General features: G+C 33.8%; 1 protein-coding gene across 3 annotated transcripts in view; it reads right to left on the reverse strand.

The window, feature by feature from the left end:
• Window positions 1-20,230, reverse strand: part of LOC107437628 (leucine-rich repeat-containing protein let-4) — a 76,814-nt gene that overhangs the window by 14,657 nt on the left and 41,927 nt on the right. For all 3 annotated transcript variants that reach the window (XM_016049708.4, XM_016049709.3, XM_071186791.1), the window contains exons 2-4: window positions 9,894-10,760; window positions 5,224-5,404; window positions 2,612-2,751 (exon numbers count right to left, since the gene is read on the reverse strand). In XM_016049708.4, coding sequence (XP_015905194.2) covers window positions 2,612-2,751; window positions 5,224-5,404; window positions 9,894-10,734 — 1,162 coding nt within the window. In that variant the 5' untranslated portion in view covers window positions 10,735-10,760. The remainder of the gene's footprint in view (window positions 1-2,611; window positions 2,752-5,223; window positions 5,405-9,893; window positions 10,761-20,230) is intronic.

Consider the following 20,230-nt stretch of genomic DNA (forward strand, 5'->3'; position numbering starts at 1 on the left):
TTTTTTTATTTCCTATGAGCTGCACAATCAGTCTTCCCGATGAGCAGACCTAGTGCTTTCTCCAGAAGTGGTATCCACTCTTTCAGGAGACCACAATGGGTGAGATACCGTTGGCCATGTTAATTCGGACGCCTAGTTTCTGCCACACTAGATGGCAGCACCGTGACTCTATTTGGATGCTAAAGTGCACTAGGAATTTAACTTTGCCGGAAATGCCAAGAGCCAATGAGGCACTCCAGGGATCTTTTACATGCCGCATAATTATACGACATGGCCGCTGAGGATTTTCTGATTTAAAAAATATTAAGGTTTAAATTTAAAAAATATTAAGTTTTTGAATTTTTATTTAAAAAAAATTTATCAAAGAAAATATAAAAATATGTACAATATTCAAGTTCTATACAATGAACATACGCAACATGGTATACTCAAATCAACTAACAAGTTTTAATTTAATAGTTTTATTAGAAGTCGAGTAATCTTACGCGGACAGGTGAAAAAATTTCAATTCAGAAATCTGATTTAAATACAGAACACACATTTGTAAAAATAAATTTAAACAACAGAACAAAATAGGTCGCAACATACATTTTTTTTTTCAAAAACCATATATTTTTTTGGAAAAACACACTCGACCAGCGATTCCCAAAAGGTGTTCTAAGCAACCCTAAGGTTCAGTGGAATGGTTACAAGACTTCCGTAAGTTAGGATTTTTGCTGGGATTGTTAGGTGCGAATATTTTGCTGGGAAAAAAACAGCTATACCAAAATTTTCCAAAAGGTGTTTGACGGAACCCTAATGTTCTGTGGAATGATTACAACGTTCCGAAAGTTAAGTTTTTTTTTATCCAGTACTAATTATATTTATATGCAATCAACAATCCATAAAATATTTAATATTTCAGTCGTTCTTATTAAATTAAAATGCTTTCGAAATGTATGGTTATTTTATGAACTTTAGTAAAAGAATAGAAACAATTTTAAAAAATAATAATATATTTATTATATTATGAAATGGAGTAATTAGTTCGCATCGAGTTTTTCAATCCAAAATAAAATAGCCAAAATCAAGAATAAAGAATTACGTTTCTCCGATCACTGTTCTCAACACATTTACAACAGTTCTTTTTTTAATTCAGTTAACCTGATTAATTATCAGCATATGCATCCAACAAGAACAAATTCAAAGTAATTAGCGCGAATTCCTTTTTTCGGTTAGTACATTTATACCTTGAATAACCGAAGAACCAAGAGAATGTCGACTTTCACCGGTGAATGTCAACAATTACTGAGTCGCTTCAGTGAATGTCCGAAATATTTATTACATCCGATTTGATATTAATTTATTCGTTGATATTATAATGTTTATTCGATATTTTAATGTCTGCTAAGGATAGATTAGGAGTACCGGTTAAATCATACCGGGCAGTGGCACTCAACTTTAAAAAAACATCAGTGTTGGGTATACCGGGTAGTGGCACTGAACCTTAAAAAAACATTGATGTATCACATACCGGGTAGATGTATACCGGGCAGTGGAACTTAACTAGGCTTAGTACACTATCTAGCCATTAATGACCGGACACTGCGAAGTTCGGCGGTGGAGGAATTATGGTGTGGTCCTGTTTCTCATGGTTTGGCCTTGGACCCTTGGTGTTAGTGCGTCGAACCCTGAACGCAGAAGGGTATAGAGACATCCTGGACAATTCGGTGCTTCCCACCCGGGTAATGGCCCGTTTGTGTTTCAACACGATAACGCTGCCATTCATAAAGCACATGCCATCTCGCACTGGTTTGATGAAATGGGGGTGCAAGAGCTTGACTGGCCATCCCAAAGTCCCGACATCAATCCAATTGAGCATCTCTGGGATGAGTTGGAACGCGGGTTGAGGGCCAGACCACAACGCCCCAAAACCACCACTCAACTCTTCGCCATGTTACAGGAGGAATGGCGGGCAATACCTGCCGCCGTGTACCAACACCTAGTGGATAGCCTTCCTAGAAGGGTTAAAGCTGTGNTTTGTGTTTCAACACGATAACGCTGCCATTCATAAAGCACATGCCATCTCGCACTGGTTTGATGAAATGGGGGTGCAAGAGCTTGACTGGCCATCCAAAAGTCCCGACATCAATCCAATTGAGCATCTCTGGGATGAGTTGGAGCGCGGGTTGAGGGCCAGACCACAACGCTCCAAAACCACCACTCAACTCTTCGCCATGTTCCAGGAAGAATGGCGGGCAATACCTGCCGCCGTGTACCAACACCTAGTGGATAGCCTTCCTAGAAGGGTTACAGCTGTGATTCGGGGGCGCAGCGGCCCTACGCCCTACTGACTTGATACTAGCACCTCATGTATCCGAAATGAGGGTTGTCCGGTCATTAATGGCCAGATAGTGTATATGTTTCGGACATTTACCAAAGTCACTTGTGATAGTCAACATTCAACGATGGAAGTCAACAACAACCAATTTCGGGCATTCACAGTAACGTATTCATTTCGAACAAATTTTTTTTTTCTGGTAATGCTACATTTTTCGCCAAACAATCGCCAAAAGATCATTTAAGGTTCCACAGCCTAACAAAAATATTCTTAAAAGCGAATGATAATTACCGTGGAGATCTAAGATTTCGAGTGTGTCTAAAACTTCTCTGAATGTCTCATATGGAGCCAACGTCAGTTGATTGGATTGTAAATAGAGCCAGACCAACGAATCCAAATTCGAGAAAGCATTCACTTCGATGGAATGGAGTCTGGAACAAAACAAAACAACAACATGCATTTCGCAATCACTTCAGTCTAGAAAATAACAATTTATGAATTGTCTAGAATTAGGCGTCTCAAAGTAGTTTCAGGCGGATAAAAAAAAGTCTGTTAAAAGGTATGGTAATGATGTTAAAAAAAAAATTATATAGGGTGAACCAACCAGTGAAGGAACATTTCATATATATTGATTAAAAATAAGAATTTGAAAGTTTTTCTTCAGATTGATTGGTAACAATAGCTTATTGCCAAACAATCGGAAATCATCTAGCAATGTTTTGGATTACCTGGTCACATAGACTTCGCTGGAAAAATTTTTGAATTTGTTTTTATCTCTGCAACATCTTGTATCTTTGAAAAAATTATAAGGTGAGTGTTTGTATTTATATGTTTGAAGTGGAATCAATTGAATGTAATAATTTTATTTAACTCACTGTGAAAAAGAGAATTCAAAATATAGTTATTGAAGTTACGTTTCATTTTTTTAAGCATCATAGCACAATAAAGTACTGAGATAAGGGGGTGTTTATTCACTGGATCACCAAACGATGAAAAACCAGTGAAGGAACACGTGTTCCTTTACTGTTGTTTTTTCTAAGTTATTGAAAATAAAAGATAAACTTTAATTTTCTTGTACCTTTAGGGATGTTCTGCATCAAAAGTATGCTAAAAATACGAAAAACAACTTCTAACCAGTGAGGGAACAGGCATGTTCCTTTACTGGGCATAGATTTCCCAGAGAATGAACAGTATGTGTTAATATGTTGACACTTTAATTTTCAATTCATGATTACAAGAAAAATTTACCATTTTCCAAGTGCTTATTATGCTATAATTTCAAGAATAGGCTTGTTTTTAAATATTTGTATGGCTTATAAATTCATAAAGAGCATTAAAAAATAACCAAAATTAAGTGTTCCTTTACTGGGTGTTCATTCATTGGTAAAAGCTGTTCTTTCACTTGGTCTTCTTACTACTTGCTATTTGAACCTCCAAAACTTTAAAAAAATATTATGTAAGTTCTCTACAATTTTTTTACATAATTTGCAATTAGTAACAAATATGTTGACACTGTCATTTAACTAAAATTACGAATTTTGAAATTAATATGATTTTTTAAAAGGCAAGCGCAGCTTAAGTGGTCCTTCACTGATTAGTTTACCCTATATAGTAAAAAATACAAGAAAAATCTGAAAAGTAAATTTAACTAAGTAAATAGTTTTTATGCCTTGCTCATGCTCTAATGTATCACAATAAGTTATCACGTTTACAAAATTTTATCGCATAAAATAAATCCATAATTTATTGTAAATTTTACTAAAATCATTACTAATGCTCTTCGGTAAAAATGACTGAGCTTTCTTAGTGTTAGTATAAAACCAGAAACACGTACAATGTTAACATATTCAGGTAGTTTTGACAATACTTTTTTCTCAGTACACACTTTTCCCCTTTCGGTTACAATGATTTCATCACATCTTGCTTCTTACAACCCCACTATATTCCAGTTTCTTAGTGAAATGTGCTGTTTTGGGGGAAAACAAGTGTTGGAGAAACCATAGTAAAGGTGAGGGGGGAAAGTGGAGGGTGAGAAAACTAAGTAACAATGAGACGCTTATTTTATTTACGAAAAGCATAGTGACCTAAAAGAACTTGAATGAAATAAGTGATATTTTAGAGAATTTGAGTGAATGAGTTAGTTTAACCATTACTCGTTTTTGTTACTTCATTCTATCTTCATGATTTTTTTTTACTAGCTGTGAAGGTTAAACGCTTAAAATTTCAAGCGTTAAAATGTTAAGCTTTTCCGTTTCACTATCATACACTTTATCAATCTTTCATTCGGTTTAAATATTTTTTTTTTAATTTGATTGGGATAGATACCAGATAAAAAATTAAAAAAAAAAATACTTACAAACAATTTGTTTCAAATTTTTGTCGGAAAAAAAAACAGTTATTAAAAACAGTTAAATTAAAGAGGAGTTGAAAGGAAATAATGTCTCCATATTTAATCTGGCAATCAATTTGATCTTGATGTTTTAGTTCCATCTACTTCAATAATGATTCTTTAGTTTTCCGATAGTGTTTTCTTTTGTTTATCAATCAATTTGTGTTCCATCTGTTTCTTCATTATTTAGTTAATTTTAACCAATTCTAAAATTCATGTATTTTTAGATACACAGTGAAGACATATATAATTTTGGGTTAATATTAATTTTATTCGAATTCATAAATAGGAAACGATATCTAAAACTAGAAACTGCACATATAATATTCTAAATAAAAAAAAATTTACCAATTATTCTCGCAAAATTTTTTGTAGCCTTTTATAATAGGACCTTCAAAAAATACGTAATTACTTAATGTAGTTATCTTTTAAATTCGTGAGAGTTCTACGATAAGCATATAAATGAAAAACACTGTAATTATTTCAGTTGAAAAGTAATAAAACGTAATCATACCTGTTCTTTTGCAAGTAAATGAATTTTAGTGTCTTTCCGTAGTATTTGAAATCCTCTTCCGTTATTTTCGATATTTTGTTCTGTCTCAAATCGAGTTGTCGTAGTTTTTCCAATCGACGGAGAGAATCTGACGGAACTGAATCTAACTGGTTGCCTCCCAATTTCAACCATTCTAAAGAACCTGAAAAAAATATCCAGTCAAATATTTTTACTCTCATAAATAAAATTGAAATTAATTTTTCGCAAACAATAAATAAAATATTCCTTTAACAGGGTGCGTAGCCAAATCTCTCAACAAAAGATAAGCACCTTTACCAAGTGCACTTCTACTTTTTAAGCTAAGCACTGAACTACGAAGCTCCAAGTACTTTTTAAGCACCAAAAATATTCTTAAGCCCTATGTACATTAATAAAATACAAAATAATTTTCAAGGACTTTACATGATCATGAGAAAATAACTAGTTTCTGACCATGAATTCTTTTCTTAATTACATGAGCCACCGTAAAAATATCGAGAGATTTTTCGGTTCGATTCAGAGGATGGAAAATTGAGCTTGAAATTGAAAATATCTATCAAAATGCAGCAAAGTTGCACATGAGAGTGCAATAATCTCACCCAACTCAGCTCAGTAGACGCACATGTGGACCCGCAAAGTATTTCATCAAACATGTAAAATGACAGCAGCGTATGTAAATACGCTTTCATACGCTACGGATCAACGGTACGCCGAAATATATCGTGTTTGCATGAATTATTAAAACGTTGAATAGAACAATGTGAAAACCACGATTGTGCATAATGCGTGGCGGAAATCTCATTTTTAAAACGGGAAAATTAAGCAACTTTTTAAAAACATCCAATAAAAAAAATAAACGCCTTTTAAGTACTTTTTTAAAAACGCTACGCAACATGTTTAAAACGTTCGGAATATGGATAAGACATTTCGAGGACAACGTGTGTTAAAAATGGAACTAACTGATCACGAGACTTATGGATCTGTTTCAGCTAAAGCTCGAAAACCGTCAAAAAATGCATACATTGCCTAGTTAATCCTCAGATTAACTAGGATAATCCGTTACGGATCGGAAATCGGAAGTTTTCCGCAATAAATCTAATGCGCGCATTAACGCTTGCTTCTCCCATTCTATCAACTAATATATTAATTGTGTTTATTGACGTCCAGCAGTGGATTGGTCATAAAGACACCAAAGTCAAGTATCTCTGGCTGCTCTCAAAAAGCTGGTGGGTGACTTCTTTGAAGAACCTGCGTAGGAACCCAGGTTGCGTTGTATTGGTCCTTGTTAAACTTTTCTACGGTAATGGTGCTCGGCTTTGCACTTAGGTCGTCTGGTTACCAAAGCCCATTGGGAACCGTTGGTGGTCTGGATACCAATCTTTCACCAAAAGTTTGGTGCAGTTGCACCGTGGAAATATTTCTAGATCCATACTTCACAATTTGCGGTGTAACTGAAAATTTTTTTCTTTCCTTTAACTTAAATTTGGGATAATAAGAAACTTTGCACCAAATACTCGTAAAAGATTTATCGAGTTTCTTCTTTTTTTTTAAACGCGCAAGCGCAAACTGAAGGTCGCTGAAAGTTTTAAAGTAGAGAATTAGGCCAGCCGTATCTTCAGCCGTATGTAAATCAAATTTGGAACAAATTGGTTCAGAATCGCAGCTTTATATGAGATACATGCTTAAAAAATCATACATATAAACAGTCTGCTTCATTTATATACACTGTAAATAAACTCGGTAAATCTTTAATCAGTGCAAAGTTTTGGTATCGTATTTGGTGCAAAGTTACTCATAATCCCAAAGTTTAGTTCAGTGAAAGATCATTTCATTTTAGTTACACCATAAATTGTGAAGTATGATCGAGAAATACTTCCATGGTGCAACTGACTGCATCAAAAGTTGGTGCAAGAAACGGAACTTTGACGGTGATTGTAAACTAAACGATATTTGCTTACGATGCCACGTTTTCTTCACAGCTCGGTCTCGGTGCATCAGGAGGACTAATGCATGATAAGTGTCAACTTATTTAGGTAAGTAAATGTCTTATTTGCCTTAATTAAAGTTCATTTCTTTTATGTTGCCTTTTTAAATTTAGTTGGTGGTGTAAAATGGTTAGAGGTATGTCATAAAATAACCTACTTACGGGAAATAATTTTGTTACGGTAAATAACAACCTTAGAGCCATTTGAGCTGTTTAAAAATACCTAATATTGGTGCAAACTTCCTCTGCTTTTATAAAAGAGAAAAAAAGAGAGAATGATAAAGGTGTTTTGTTTATATAAAACACCTACTTTTGGTGCAACTTTCTACCAATATTAAAAGCTAATGAAAATACCAAAATATGGTAAATTTGAGCTAGCTTCATATAATGTAGGAAGCAAATGAATTTTAATTTTTAGTGCAACGTGGCTCGGAATTTTTTACAGTGTAGATTATGAGTAATTTTTGTTTGTTTTCGAACTTTAGTTTGTCTTATAATTGCTAAAAATTATAAAGCTGCACTAATTAGTTAATTCGTAGAAGCTGTTGACAGAATGAGACTTTTTACCCATTGGCAAAATGGGTGCTGTTTTGGGTTTTGATGGCGTGTGCAACTTAGTTGGACGTCATCACACATTTAACTGTGTTCAAGAGTAATAAGTAACAGTGCGCATGCGTCGTCATTGCATGCGTTACTATGGCGACCGCTGCTATTTTTCTTTTTATTTTCACTAGCAGGCACTTTGAATGTATTTACATAATAATGATTTAAAGTATTTTTATATTCTATTTATCATTAACTTATAATTACTGTCTTGACGGTGATTTCAATATAAATATGAATACTGTAGAAGGAAAAGTATTTTGTGACGTCTTGACGCACGTACATAGGCAGGATTTGAAAACCAATCAAACGACAAACATCCATTGAGACAGTTTTTGCAACCCATTATTTGAAAGGTTGTGGCATTTAATGGAGTCAATCCAGAAAAAAAAAACATGTGACCAGCTAGTTTGAGTGCAACAGCTAGTATTTTCTTAATTTTTTTATCGTCGGGGTGTGCTTAGGATGTAACAAATTTGCACCGCATTATAGTTCAACGTTAGGACAGATATTTTATAAAATGATACGCTCTTTTTAACTAAAGATAGAGACAGGTTTATTCAGTAAAGTTTGATGTATCTAACATTTCTATAATTGTCCACTTCTATAATTATTTGAAGAGAAATCGTTTAATTTATCTTCTGTGTTCTAAGACAACAACATGGAAGAGGAAATGTTCATCTCGGTCTGTAAATGCGATAGGAGGGCCACGTGCTCAACCTCAATCGGATGAAAGAACAACCACTTTGCTATATTGGATTCTTTATTCTCGTGTAAACAACAAATGGGTTGTTTGTCCAGAAATTAGGCTATTTCTCTATAGACGCCATTTTCTTCGCCAGACGGTCATGAAATGAATTAAGTAAAAATAGAATACATTCTTACATAAAATACACTGGTGTAAGAAAATAAGAGAATTTGCAGACTGGGTCGATTATCTCTAGAACTACTGGACCGATTTTAATGAAATTTGATACGTACGTACATTGATACAATACAAAACAAGTAAACATTCAACAATTGTAATACGCACGCATGATCGTGCGTAACACTCGTTGGAGTCAGAAGGTATGAAACAGCGTTTGCAGAATGAACAAAAAAAATGGGTTAATAGAAGGTATGGTCTCCTCTTACAGATATACAGGCGTGATTTAATGCATGAAATAAGGCAGTTCATCATGTCCTGTGGCAATTGGCCTGAATTGTCCTGTGGCAATTTCATACCATCCGACTCCAACGTGTGTTACGTACAATCATGCGTGTGTATTACAATTGTTGAATGTTTACTTGTTTTGTATTGTATCAATGCATGCACACATCAAATTCCATTAAAATCAATCCCGTAGTTCTAGAGATAATCGACCCAGTCTGCAAATTCTCTTAATTTCTTACTCCAGTGTATCTCATTATGTACCCATAAATAAGTATGATAGTATTATAAATTATATTGTAATATATATTATGTATTATATAGTTATCTCTAGTTATTATATACTTATATAACTAGATACTGTTATTGTAAAGCTATCAAGATTAAAATATATAAGAATTTTTTTGAATACTGTGCAAAAGTAAAAATTTTTTAAACATTGAAATAAATTGAAATAAGTTGGCAAGCAAGTAAATTGTAAGCATCAATTATTAGACGAATAAATGTAAAAGCTGTCCAAATGAAAGTTTTCGTGTAGTAGTGTCAGTACATCAGCGATTGCAGCGCCACTATTTGGTTTAATAAAGCAAGATAGAAAACAACAGATTGGATATAACTGTAACCAACTTAATATCTGCAAAAATTTTAATTATTTGTGTCTTTTTCTTGTTCTTAATTTTGGTGAATTTATAAATCAATGATAATTCGTGAAAGTTTTCTTTTTTTTCCTGAATTATTGAGGAAAACATTTAGAGATTTATAAATTTTATGACTGGTAGAAACATAACTACAGTAGAAGCTGTTAGAGATTTTCTGCAATTAAAGATTTTTACTACTAGAGACTTTCTACTACTACATATTTTCTACTAAGAGAGATTTTTTACTATTAGAGACTTACAAATGCAACAGACTTACTTTCAATTCCTTCAAAAGCTTTCGAATGTATGAGATGTATTTTGTTACTTTCCAAATCCAGAGAATTCAGCAGTTTTAAGTTGGCAAAAGCTCTCGCTGGCAGCTGTTCGATTTGATTGCTAGCAAATTCTAGAACATCTAAGTTTTCTCCCATCCCCAGAAACTCCTCCCCTAAAATGTGTGATATCTGATTCTCGTGCACTTGAAGCCTCTGGAGGACTGTGAGGTTCCTTAAGGGACTGGAAGGCACAGACGATAGTTTGTTGTCACCGAAGTTCAGTTGGGTCAGGTTGCCACCGATTCCGAGGAATGCCGAGTTGTCAATGAACTTGATTCGGTTTCCGAAGAGGGAGAGTCTAAGCAAAGAAATAAGGCCCCGAAAAGCTTCCGCGTGAAGTATTTCAATTTTATTGTAGTTCAGATTAAGCGATGCTAATTTCACTAGGTTCTCTAAGGCTGGCGTCGGCACTCTCTCCAGGTGGTTCTGTCCCAAGTCCAGTGTCTCCAGGTCATCGACGAGGTTCGCGAACGCCTCGTCGTCAATTGAAGTAATACTGCAGTTCAGAGCTATGAAGTGGTTCACCCTCAGACCCCCCATCAAGTTGTACTTAAAGTTGCCGATGTTGATGTTGCGAAATTTGAGGTACCACACAACCTGTTGGGTGCCGGCCACTGAGTTCACCGATTGGCTGAGATCGGTCAGGGATGCGGCGTCGCAGTTGAGGTCCAGACCCTTTGTCTTCTGTGTGCAGGTGCAGGTCTTGGAAATCTGTGGACATCCTGAAAAATCCGGGCTCACCGGGGAAATTATCAGGAGGCAGAGGAAAAGAAAACTAAACATGCTTGATCCATAAGAGTTGAGTCAATCTGCAAAGATTAATGAAAGCAGAGTGTGAGAAATATATATATATATATATATATATATGGGTCTCCTAATCTATCCTCAGCAGATTTTAAAATATCGAAAAATTATAATAATAGCAAGAAATAAATTAATACCAAATCGAATATAACAAATATTTCGGACATACACCAAAGCGACTATCTGATTGTTGACATTCTCCGGTGAAAGTCGACATTCTCCTGATTTTTAGTCATTTAGTGTTATATATAATACAATTACTATATTTATTTTTCGAGATTAGAAAAAACGTAAGGGTAGTAATTTTTACTACATAAGTAAGCATAAATAAACGACGGAGCTTAATCAGGTCTGTTACTGATTATAAAATCACTTCAAGTTACTTTTTACTCTTACACTGCTAGAAATTTTAGGTCTTACTAAACTATAAATATCTTCCAAATTGTTGCAACGTCATTATGGTGCTAAATAGAACCAAATTATTTTTCCCAATTGCACGATACTATAGATTAGATTGAACGGAAATATGATGCAACTTAACACCTTATTAAGGATTGCAGAAAATATGTTACTGCATATTAGAGCAGTCGGTTTTACATTAAGTAAGTTCATAATTCCAGAAGGATCTATAATTTTAAAAAAAAATTTCTCGTGTATTTTTTATTTATTCAAATATGAAAGTATTTATATATCTTTTCAATTAAGAAAGCATATTTAAAATTAAAATAAATAATAATAAACTAAATTTTACTTTATTTTGTTAAATTAGAACTAAAAAATAATCATAACATTTTATAATCATATCATATATACTTGAAATTGATTTTTTTTTTTACAAAAAATCATTGTTTTTCTTAATTTTTTAAAATTTATTTTCAAAAAATCCATTTTAAGGGGGACCCTAATCATTGGGGGTCCCCATGGCCTAGTCTGGCCACTGCTAGGAATAAATGCAAGCAGAGGCAAAAAGTGACTCCATACATACTTTGCTCTTTAAATAAAAGGGATTTTTGCTATAAAAGGGATTTTTAGGGATACACGTTGCAAGAGATTCCGCATTGTATCTTAAGCAAGTGTTACAAAGGGGAAAATTAACACTTTTTAATGATTATTCTCATTGAAGCCACTTTTATGATAATTATTTTCAAATTTTTTATGATATTTCTTTCTCAGAAATATAATCACTTGGGATTTTTAAAGTTATTTTTAAGAGGAAATGAAACTATTTTTAAGAGAAAGCTTTTCAATCGGAATAATGAATTAAGAATGAGATGTAAGAAATAATATAAAGAATAAATATAAAAACACTCGTAACATTACACAGAGAAGAGTTCATATTCCACGCTCTGAAATGGATAATTTTTTAACCCAACGCGAGATTTATTTACAATTCCCACTTTTTGCCTTAAATTACGACCTTGGCGGTAAAAATAATTTTTTTTCAAATTTTTAATGTTTTATAATCACGCTGATCTTTGTTGAAGTTGAAATTAAAACCAAAAATAATAGGTTTCTTTTAAATCACAAAATGTTTACAACAAGGTCTTTATTTTAAATTCCTTTTACCAAAAAAAGTAATTTCGATAGTAACAGGTTTCAAATGTAACATTTTGAGTTATGATTATTTTATAAATACGTTTTCAAGCTACGTCTATTATCTTAAACGTGTCATTTGAGCTACGTCCATTTTTTAGAAGGTACATTCCAAACTGTATCCATTTTCTTAATTAACTTTTTCAATATCTGTTTTTTTTCTTTCTTTTTAAAACTTTTTTAAGCTACGTCAACGTATCCATTTTCTTAGTTAAGTTTTTTAAGCTCTGTTAATTTTTTGAAACTTTTTCAAGCTACGCTAATTTTTTTTTCTTTCAGCGCGTATTTTAATTTGCGTTCAAAATAAAAAGCTTATTACACGCACTTCTAATAATACATTTTTTACTTTTCTTCGAATTTAAACATTTCCATTTCTATTAACATGCGTTAACAGTCCTTATCCAAATTATTACACACACTATAAGATTCTATGCAAAATCCTGATTATCAGGTTATACTATATAGCTTGTTGTTTTTACGTGACTGAAACCGGTTTGCACTTGTTTATGTTTATTATCAGTTAGTTAAAATTGTAATGTAATACGTTAAAAATAAATACAAATAGGAAGTACATGAAAAAATTCCTGAATTCCTGAAAAAACCCATTGCATGTATGTTTAAACATAAAAGTATTGCCCATAAACCCGTGCAAAACATGCCATTGTTAAAAATCTACAGTGCGTATTTATAAATTGGTCCAGTAATGAATAATTGTGGAGCGGTAATAATTTGGTCTAATTATTATAATATCCTAATATAATATCTGGTATAATAAATATTCTATATTTATATAATATATCGTCTAACTTATACAAATGTCGAATTTATATTATACATCGTGTCTAGTTTAACTACACTGGTGTATAAGAGAATTTGCAGACTTGGTCGATTATCTCTAGAACTTTTGGACCGATATTAATGAAATTGATATGTACAATACATAGATACAATACAATACAAAACAAATAACCATTCAACAATTGTAATACACACGCATGATAGTGCGTAACACTCGTTGGACACGGAATGTATGAAACAGCTGTTGCAGATTAAACAAAAAAATGGGTTAATAGGGGGGGTATGGTCCCCTCTTACAGGCCTTGCAGCTTGATTTCATACTTCAAATAAGGCAGTTTATCATTTGTTGTTCGTTGTTCTCATCCCCATGACCAACAGAGCTAGATCAGGTTCATGAGCTCGTTCTCTCTGAGAAAGTCTAGCACCAACAGGGGAGCTTGAGCCAGGTCCTGCCTGGCCCGGGCAGCAGGACACTTAGTGCAAATTTCGAAATGTTTATTACCATCGATATAAGTCATTGATGACAGATTTCCTCTGAGTAAACGAGTAATGGCAGTTTGTTCTCGTCTATTGCTGCCCCGAGCCAAGAAGCCCTCTGGGCACCTAGTCTGATACCATGAGTGTACCAGCGGGATCATCCAAATGGCCATATTCTTTGCCTTACATTTAGAAAAATGCTTCTAGTAAGTAAGAGGAGCGACAGTCGTAATGGCCTCTTCAGTACTTGCTTTGGCCAAACTGTCAGCAATCTCATTTCCGGCTACATCGACATGTGACGGAATCCAATGAAAGTGGATCCGATCAGAAAGGGAGAGATGTTTCAGTTTCCTGAGAATATCAGCACCAACACTGTCCCTAACATTCTGCTAATCAGCCAGGTGCTGGATAGCACTTTTACTATCCGAAAAGATCCAGATATCAATAAACCACGAAAGAGACATTGTTCACTGNCAATACAAAACAAATAACCATTCAACAATTGTAATACACACGCATGATAGTGCGTAACACTCGTTGGACACGGAATGTATGAAACAGCTGTTGCAGATTAAACAAAAAAATGGGTTAATAGGGGGGGTATGGTCCCCTCTTACAGGCCTTGCAGCTTGATTTCATACTTCAAATAAGGCAGTTTATCATTTGTTGTTCGTTGTTCTCATCCCCATGACCAACAGAGCTAGATCAGGTTCATGAGCTCGTTCTCTCTGAGAAAGTCTAGCACCAACAGGGGAGCTTGAGCCAGGTCCTGCCTGGCCCGGGCAGCAGGACACTTAGTGCAAATTTCGAAATGTTTATTACCATCGATATAAGAGAGATTTCCTCTGAGTAAACGAGTAATGGCAGTTTGTTCTCATCTACAGCTGCCCCGAGCCAAGGAGTCCTCTGGGCACCTACTCTGATGCCATGGGTGTACCGGCGGGACCATCCAAATGGCCATATTCTTTGCCTTACATTTAGAAAAATGCTCCAAGTAAGTAAGAGGAGCGACAGTCGTAATGGCCTCTTCAGTACCTGCTTTGGCCAAACTGTCAGCAGTCTCAATTCCGGCTACATCGACATGAGACGGAATCCAATGAAAGTGGATCTGATGATAAAGAAAAGATGTTTTAGTTTCCTGAGAATGTCAGCAACAACACTGTCCCTGATATTATGCCAATCGGCCAGGTGCTGGATAGCACTTTTACTATCCGAAAAGATCCAGATATCAATAAACCGCGAAAGCGACATTGTTCACTGCTCACAGTTTATCATTTTCCTGTGGCAATTCCATACCATCCAACTCCAACGTGTGTTACATACAATCATGCGTGTGTATTACAATTGTTGAATGGTAATTTGTTTCGTATTGTATCAACGTATGTACACATCAAATTCCATTAAAATCGGTGCAGTAGTTCTAGAGATAATCGACCCAGTCTGCAAATTCTCTTAATTTTTTACTCCAGTGTAATTGATACACGAATGTAAACAAGGGTAAACAGTCACATAAAAACAAAGTTGTTTAGTGTCGCCTGATAATTAAGATTTTACTAAGAATTTTAGAAAGCGTCTAATAATTTGGCCAGGTACCGTAATTAGTGACGTGGTGCTTTTCTTTGACAAAAAAATATTTACACTTCCATCAAACCGAATTTATAATATTTTGTTCAATTTGGAATATTTATTATTATTTCGCGTGTTTAACATCCTGGGAACAAAAAAGAAGATTATTTCCGTTTTTATCCAAGAATAAAACAATCACTCACCTGACCTTTCAAAAACTGATCCGCAAAATGAAAAAAAAAAAAAATATGAATTTTTTTTTTTAAATATATTATAGAATAAACATCAAGGATTTTGTTCTCTCTGTAAACAAAAAAGGAATAATATATAAAAGAAAGAGTCTTTTTTTTAAGGTGTAATTACCTGAAAAACATTTCCTTCTGTGAAAGAAAAGAAAACGTATCCGGTTCTGGGAAAAAACTGGAAAGACAAACAAAACACGAGGAAGAAAATGAATCTAGTAAATTTAAAAAAGATTGGGAGGAGGAGGGGGGAGAGGGATTTCTTTCCAAAAATGTCTCAAAGATCCGGAAGGAAAAAATTTTTTATAACACAAACTATAAAAAAGCATGAAGTTTTAGTTTACCCCTAAATTCAACACCATGAATGTGCCGTCATTCTTTTTAAGATGTTCTTTTATTCTTAATAATTATTTTGGTTTCAAAGAATACTGCATTATATTTACCAGAATACATCGCTAGAGCGATATATTGTTACTTTAAAATTTCTTATTCAAAAATTTGTTTGCTGATTAAGTATTGAATTCTATATTTTATCATTAAACGCAATTCTGCAAAAACAAGTATGAACGATTTATCTGTACTTGAGGTGAAACTAGTTGATTTAGTAGCAATAAAAGAAGCATGATTCGCGTATTAAAATTAAAATGATCTGTATCATACAGTTTGTATAGAAAACGTACTAACTAAAGCTTGATCATAGTGCATCCCTGTCGCATATCTCTTAATATCCCATTTAACTTTCAGATTTTTAGTATAGTACTCAATTAACTTCAAAATAGCACTCCTAACTTCAGGATTCCCTGAGTTTATGCTGCAGAACCTACCCTATTCAAAACTTTTGATGGTTTTCCATTGATGGACCCCCATACTCTTGATGGTAACCATCAATAATTCCATCATCAACCATTACGTTTTTTAATGGTAACCAACAGAAGGAACCATCACCCCAATGTACAGGGTTGCCACAGACTACTAAAATGCGACTATTTGCTACTATTTTCGGCCTTAGGCGACTATGGCGACTTTTTTTGCCTAAAAAGGCTAAAAAAGCAACTATTTTCAGGAATAGGCGACTATTGAGGGACTTTTTTTCTCGTAGCGAAGTTTTTTCGCAAAAATGAACGTTACTTTTCAGTCCCCTCACTAAAACATGTACTTATTGCCGCCTACCATGTGCGTAGTGCAGTTAAAACAACAAAAAAAATTTTAAAAATTAAATAAAGAGTTTAGTAATGATTTGACGCTTTTTAATAATTAGATAGTCAGTATCATTTTTAAACAAATAAATCTTTAGTCGATTTTATTTTCAGAAAAAATATTTTTACATTTATTAAGTACAGAATTTGACCATTAGTCAATACTACATTTTATTATTTTAAATAATTAAATAAAAGAGGGTCTAATGGTGTTTCAAAAGCATGATTTTTTGTTTCTAAAGTGAACATTTCTTTGGTTACTTTCGTTTTTTTTCTTTTAATTTTTAATGCATGAATGTAAAATATTTTGTTATAGTGCTATGTTTAAACCAATAAATCATACATCATTTTTAATTTAAGAATAATGAAATAAATCTTGGGTTTGCCTTTACTTTGATTTCTTTATTATTTTAATTGAAAATATTAAGCAATGATATTGATGTCATAGTGGAATATGTTTAGAATTAGTATTTTCTTTTGTAATAGATTTATTTCTTTTTATTTCTTTTGATTGATTTAAAGATTTGCTATAGGTAATTTTTGAACATATGCTAAATTGCGATACATCGCTATATCACAATGTATCACGATTTAAAATTTCTGACATCACCCAGTCCTAATCATAGTATACGACAAATAAGCTATAATTTTAGTTATTTGGCTACTATTTTTGACCCTGTTCAGGCAACTATTTTCGTAGTTTTAGGCAACTATTTTCCTTCTTGAGGCTACTAAAAGCAACTATTTTTGTTCCTTTTTTGCTGTGGCAACCCTGAATGTAGGAATTCGGACTGAGCTGTGATGGTCCAACATAAAAATAGCAACTTGTTTGATCATGTTTAACCATCAGAAATTTCCATCATAATTCCTTAGAAATCAAATGTTGAAACAATCATGAACAATCCAATTTAGGAATTCGGACTGATTCATGATGATTCAAGAGGAGACATACCTGAGAACCAATAGGCATTCCAATCAATCTATCATGGAAATGTATAGGTAAAAACATCATGGATTATTGGTCCATAAGAATCAAACTTCTTTTGATGGTTAAACATCATAGTATTAAAGTAAAACCATGGAATGATGGAAGTTTGTTTGGCATATCAGAGAAACCATGAAACCAATCAACCGTTGCCCGGTATGCCCTACATGAATGTTTTTAAGGTCAAGTGCCACTGTCCAGTATGCATTTAACCGGTACTCCGAACACTGATGTTCCTCCTGATCCATCCTCAACAGATATTAAAATATCAAATAAATATAATAACATCAACGAATAAATTAATATCAAATCGGATATAACAAATATTTCGGACATTCACCAAAGCGACTTTGTGATTGTTGACATTCACCCGTGATTTCGGTCATTCGAGGTAATACACGTACCATATAATAAAATATAATGGGTACGTAAGGATTATAAGGACCATGAGAACACGTGCTAGATTCTGGTATACACAAGCCGCTTATTGATGCAAATTGTGGGAAGAGTCATATCGACTATATAAACCTTCATCTACGAAAAGGCACCTCATCATAGAATCGACTTACTTACTTTATTTACAAAAATTCGGCACCTGGGCCACTTAGCGACCCCTATCTCATATCATAGAATTGAGTTAGCATGTCTTATATACTAGTGAATTGATATTTAATTATAGTAGTGGTAGTTACGCCACAACACTCCCCCACCAGAATTTTATCGGGGATAGAATTCGATGAAGGGATAACACTAGTTGCTGTATTAGAGGTAGACCGGGAGAGCTGTGCTACGTTCACCGAGTTTTGAGCGTTTGTCGTGAGAGCTGAAATAAGTTCACGGTTTTGGTGTTTTCGCTCCTGTGTTGCTATTGCAGACGAGTATGTGCAGAATCCCGTTGTGTGTAAATGAGACAGAGAAGCAACAGCGCGAGGAGGAGGATGACGCAGTCGCAAATAACAAGTCAACTGTCCAATGTGGACCATCCATCGAAGTAGGCGTGATCATCTCACGTCCGGGTCACCAATGTGGGGAGAGACATATCGACTTTGTCAACCTTCATCTATGAAAACGGTACCCCATCATAGAATCGAGTTAGCATGTTTTATATACTAGTGAATTGATATTTAATAATAGTAGAGGTAGGAGAATATTAGTACAACATCGTACTCATTATAGATAACTATAATTATCGAATACGATAATATTGCGATCGTTATCAATAACATAACACATTAAAAAAAGTAATATCGCGAGTTTATACATAATAATAATGATTAAATATGATGCTATTCTGAGGGTTGATGGGTAACGGAAACTTTGACCCATCTAAAAAGATTACAAATTAGTTTTGTTTTAAAGTATATTTTGCGTTTCAAAAAAAGAACAAAACAAAAAAAAAATTACGTTAATTAAATTCTATTTTATTTTGCTTTAGATTAGATTTTTTTTAAAAAACTACACTTTGACAACCGATTTGTAAAATTTCTGTTCAGTTAGAAAGCAATATTTTTTTCCGAATTATGTAAGCACTTCTTGAAAATTGAACTTTTTGCTTAATGTTTTACGCAAAATTTAATTATGAAGATTGGTTAACTTTAAATATATTAGTTGTAAGATCTAACAGCCTCATTTAAAACACGCATTTAAAGAAGAAAAAAAAATCTTTGGAATGTTTTCATCTTTGCAATTTCCAGGATATTTGCGAAAAAGAAAACAATATTTAGTAAAACCTTTGCGTTTACTCTTCCAAATATGCTATGGTCAAGAAAAGAATTTTTTTAAAAAAGAATTTTTTTTCCCTACCGTTTGTAGTCGTTATATAAATGAAAGGAAGAAAAAACAACGCAAAGCAGAGCAGTAAAGCGTCTTTTTACGATTCTCTGTATCCATCCGCGCTCATTTACGAGAGCAATAACGCATAATCTCTCCGCTCCATAAATTAGATCCTGCATCCCCGTGGGTTCTTGTTCGGGCAGAAATATTACGTGATATCAGGCGATCTACTTCCGTTCCCTCCCTCCCACTCTTCTCCAGTTTTCTTTTATTCCCCTCCCCCACCCCTCACAATGTCGGTGCGAACAGAATAATATGTCTCTGTGGACGAAATTAATGGGGCATTCTATTTGAGATGTAGTTTCAGTGAGCTCTTCTCTCCCCCACAACAATTCTTCCATCATTTATTCATTTGTAGTTCTTTTTCTCCCCTTCGCAGAGTACTTCGCGAGATGATTTGTGGACGAATTCTGATATCATTAAGGCAACTGACGAAAAAGTGTGACATTACGAACTACCAGTGTTGAGTTTTAGAGCTTGTTAAAGAATTTAGTAGCTGTCAAATATGAAGTCACATCATATCAGGTTTTATGCAAAGGAACAACAGGATTGCTTTTTACGATTGCTTTTTTTTCTATTTGTATTTGCAACGAGTATAAAAAAAGAAAGTAACTCGCTGACAACATGGCATTATATCACGTAACATTATTATTTATTATTTTTAAAAAGTATTTTTAGCAATATTATCTTTAGAATAAATTTTAAATATTTTATTATGGTAAAAAAAAAAAATTCTTACAAATTATTCTAAGACCGCATCCTGAAGCAAACAAAAAAAATTTCGA

The sequence above is a fragment of the Parasteatoda tepidariorum genome, chromosome 10 (assembly GCF_043381705.1).
Source record: "Parasteatoda tepidariorum isolate YZ-2023 chromosome 10, CAS_Ptep_4.0, whole genome shotgun sequence".
NCBI lineage: Eukaryota > Metazoa > Arthropoda > Arachnida > Araneae > Theridiidae > Parasteatoda > Parasteatoda tepidariorum.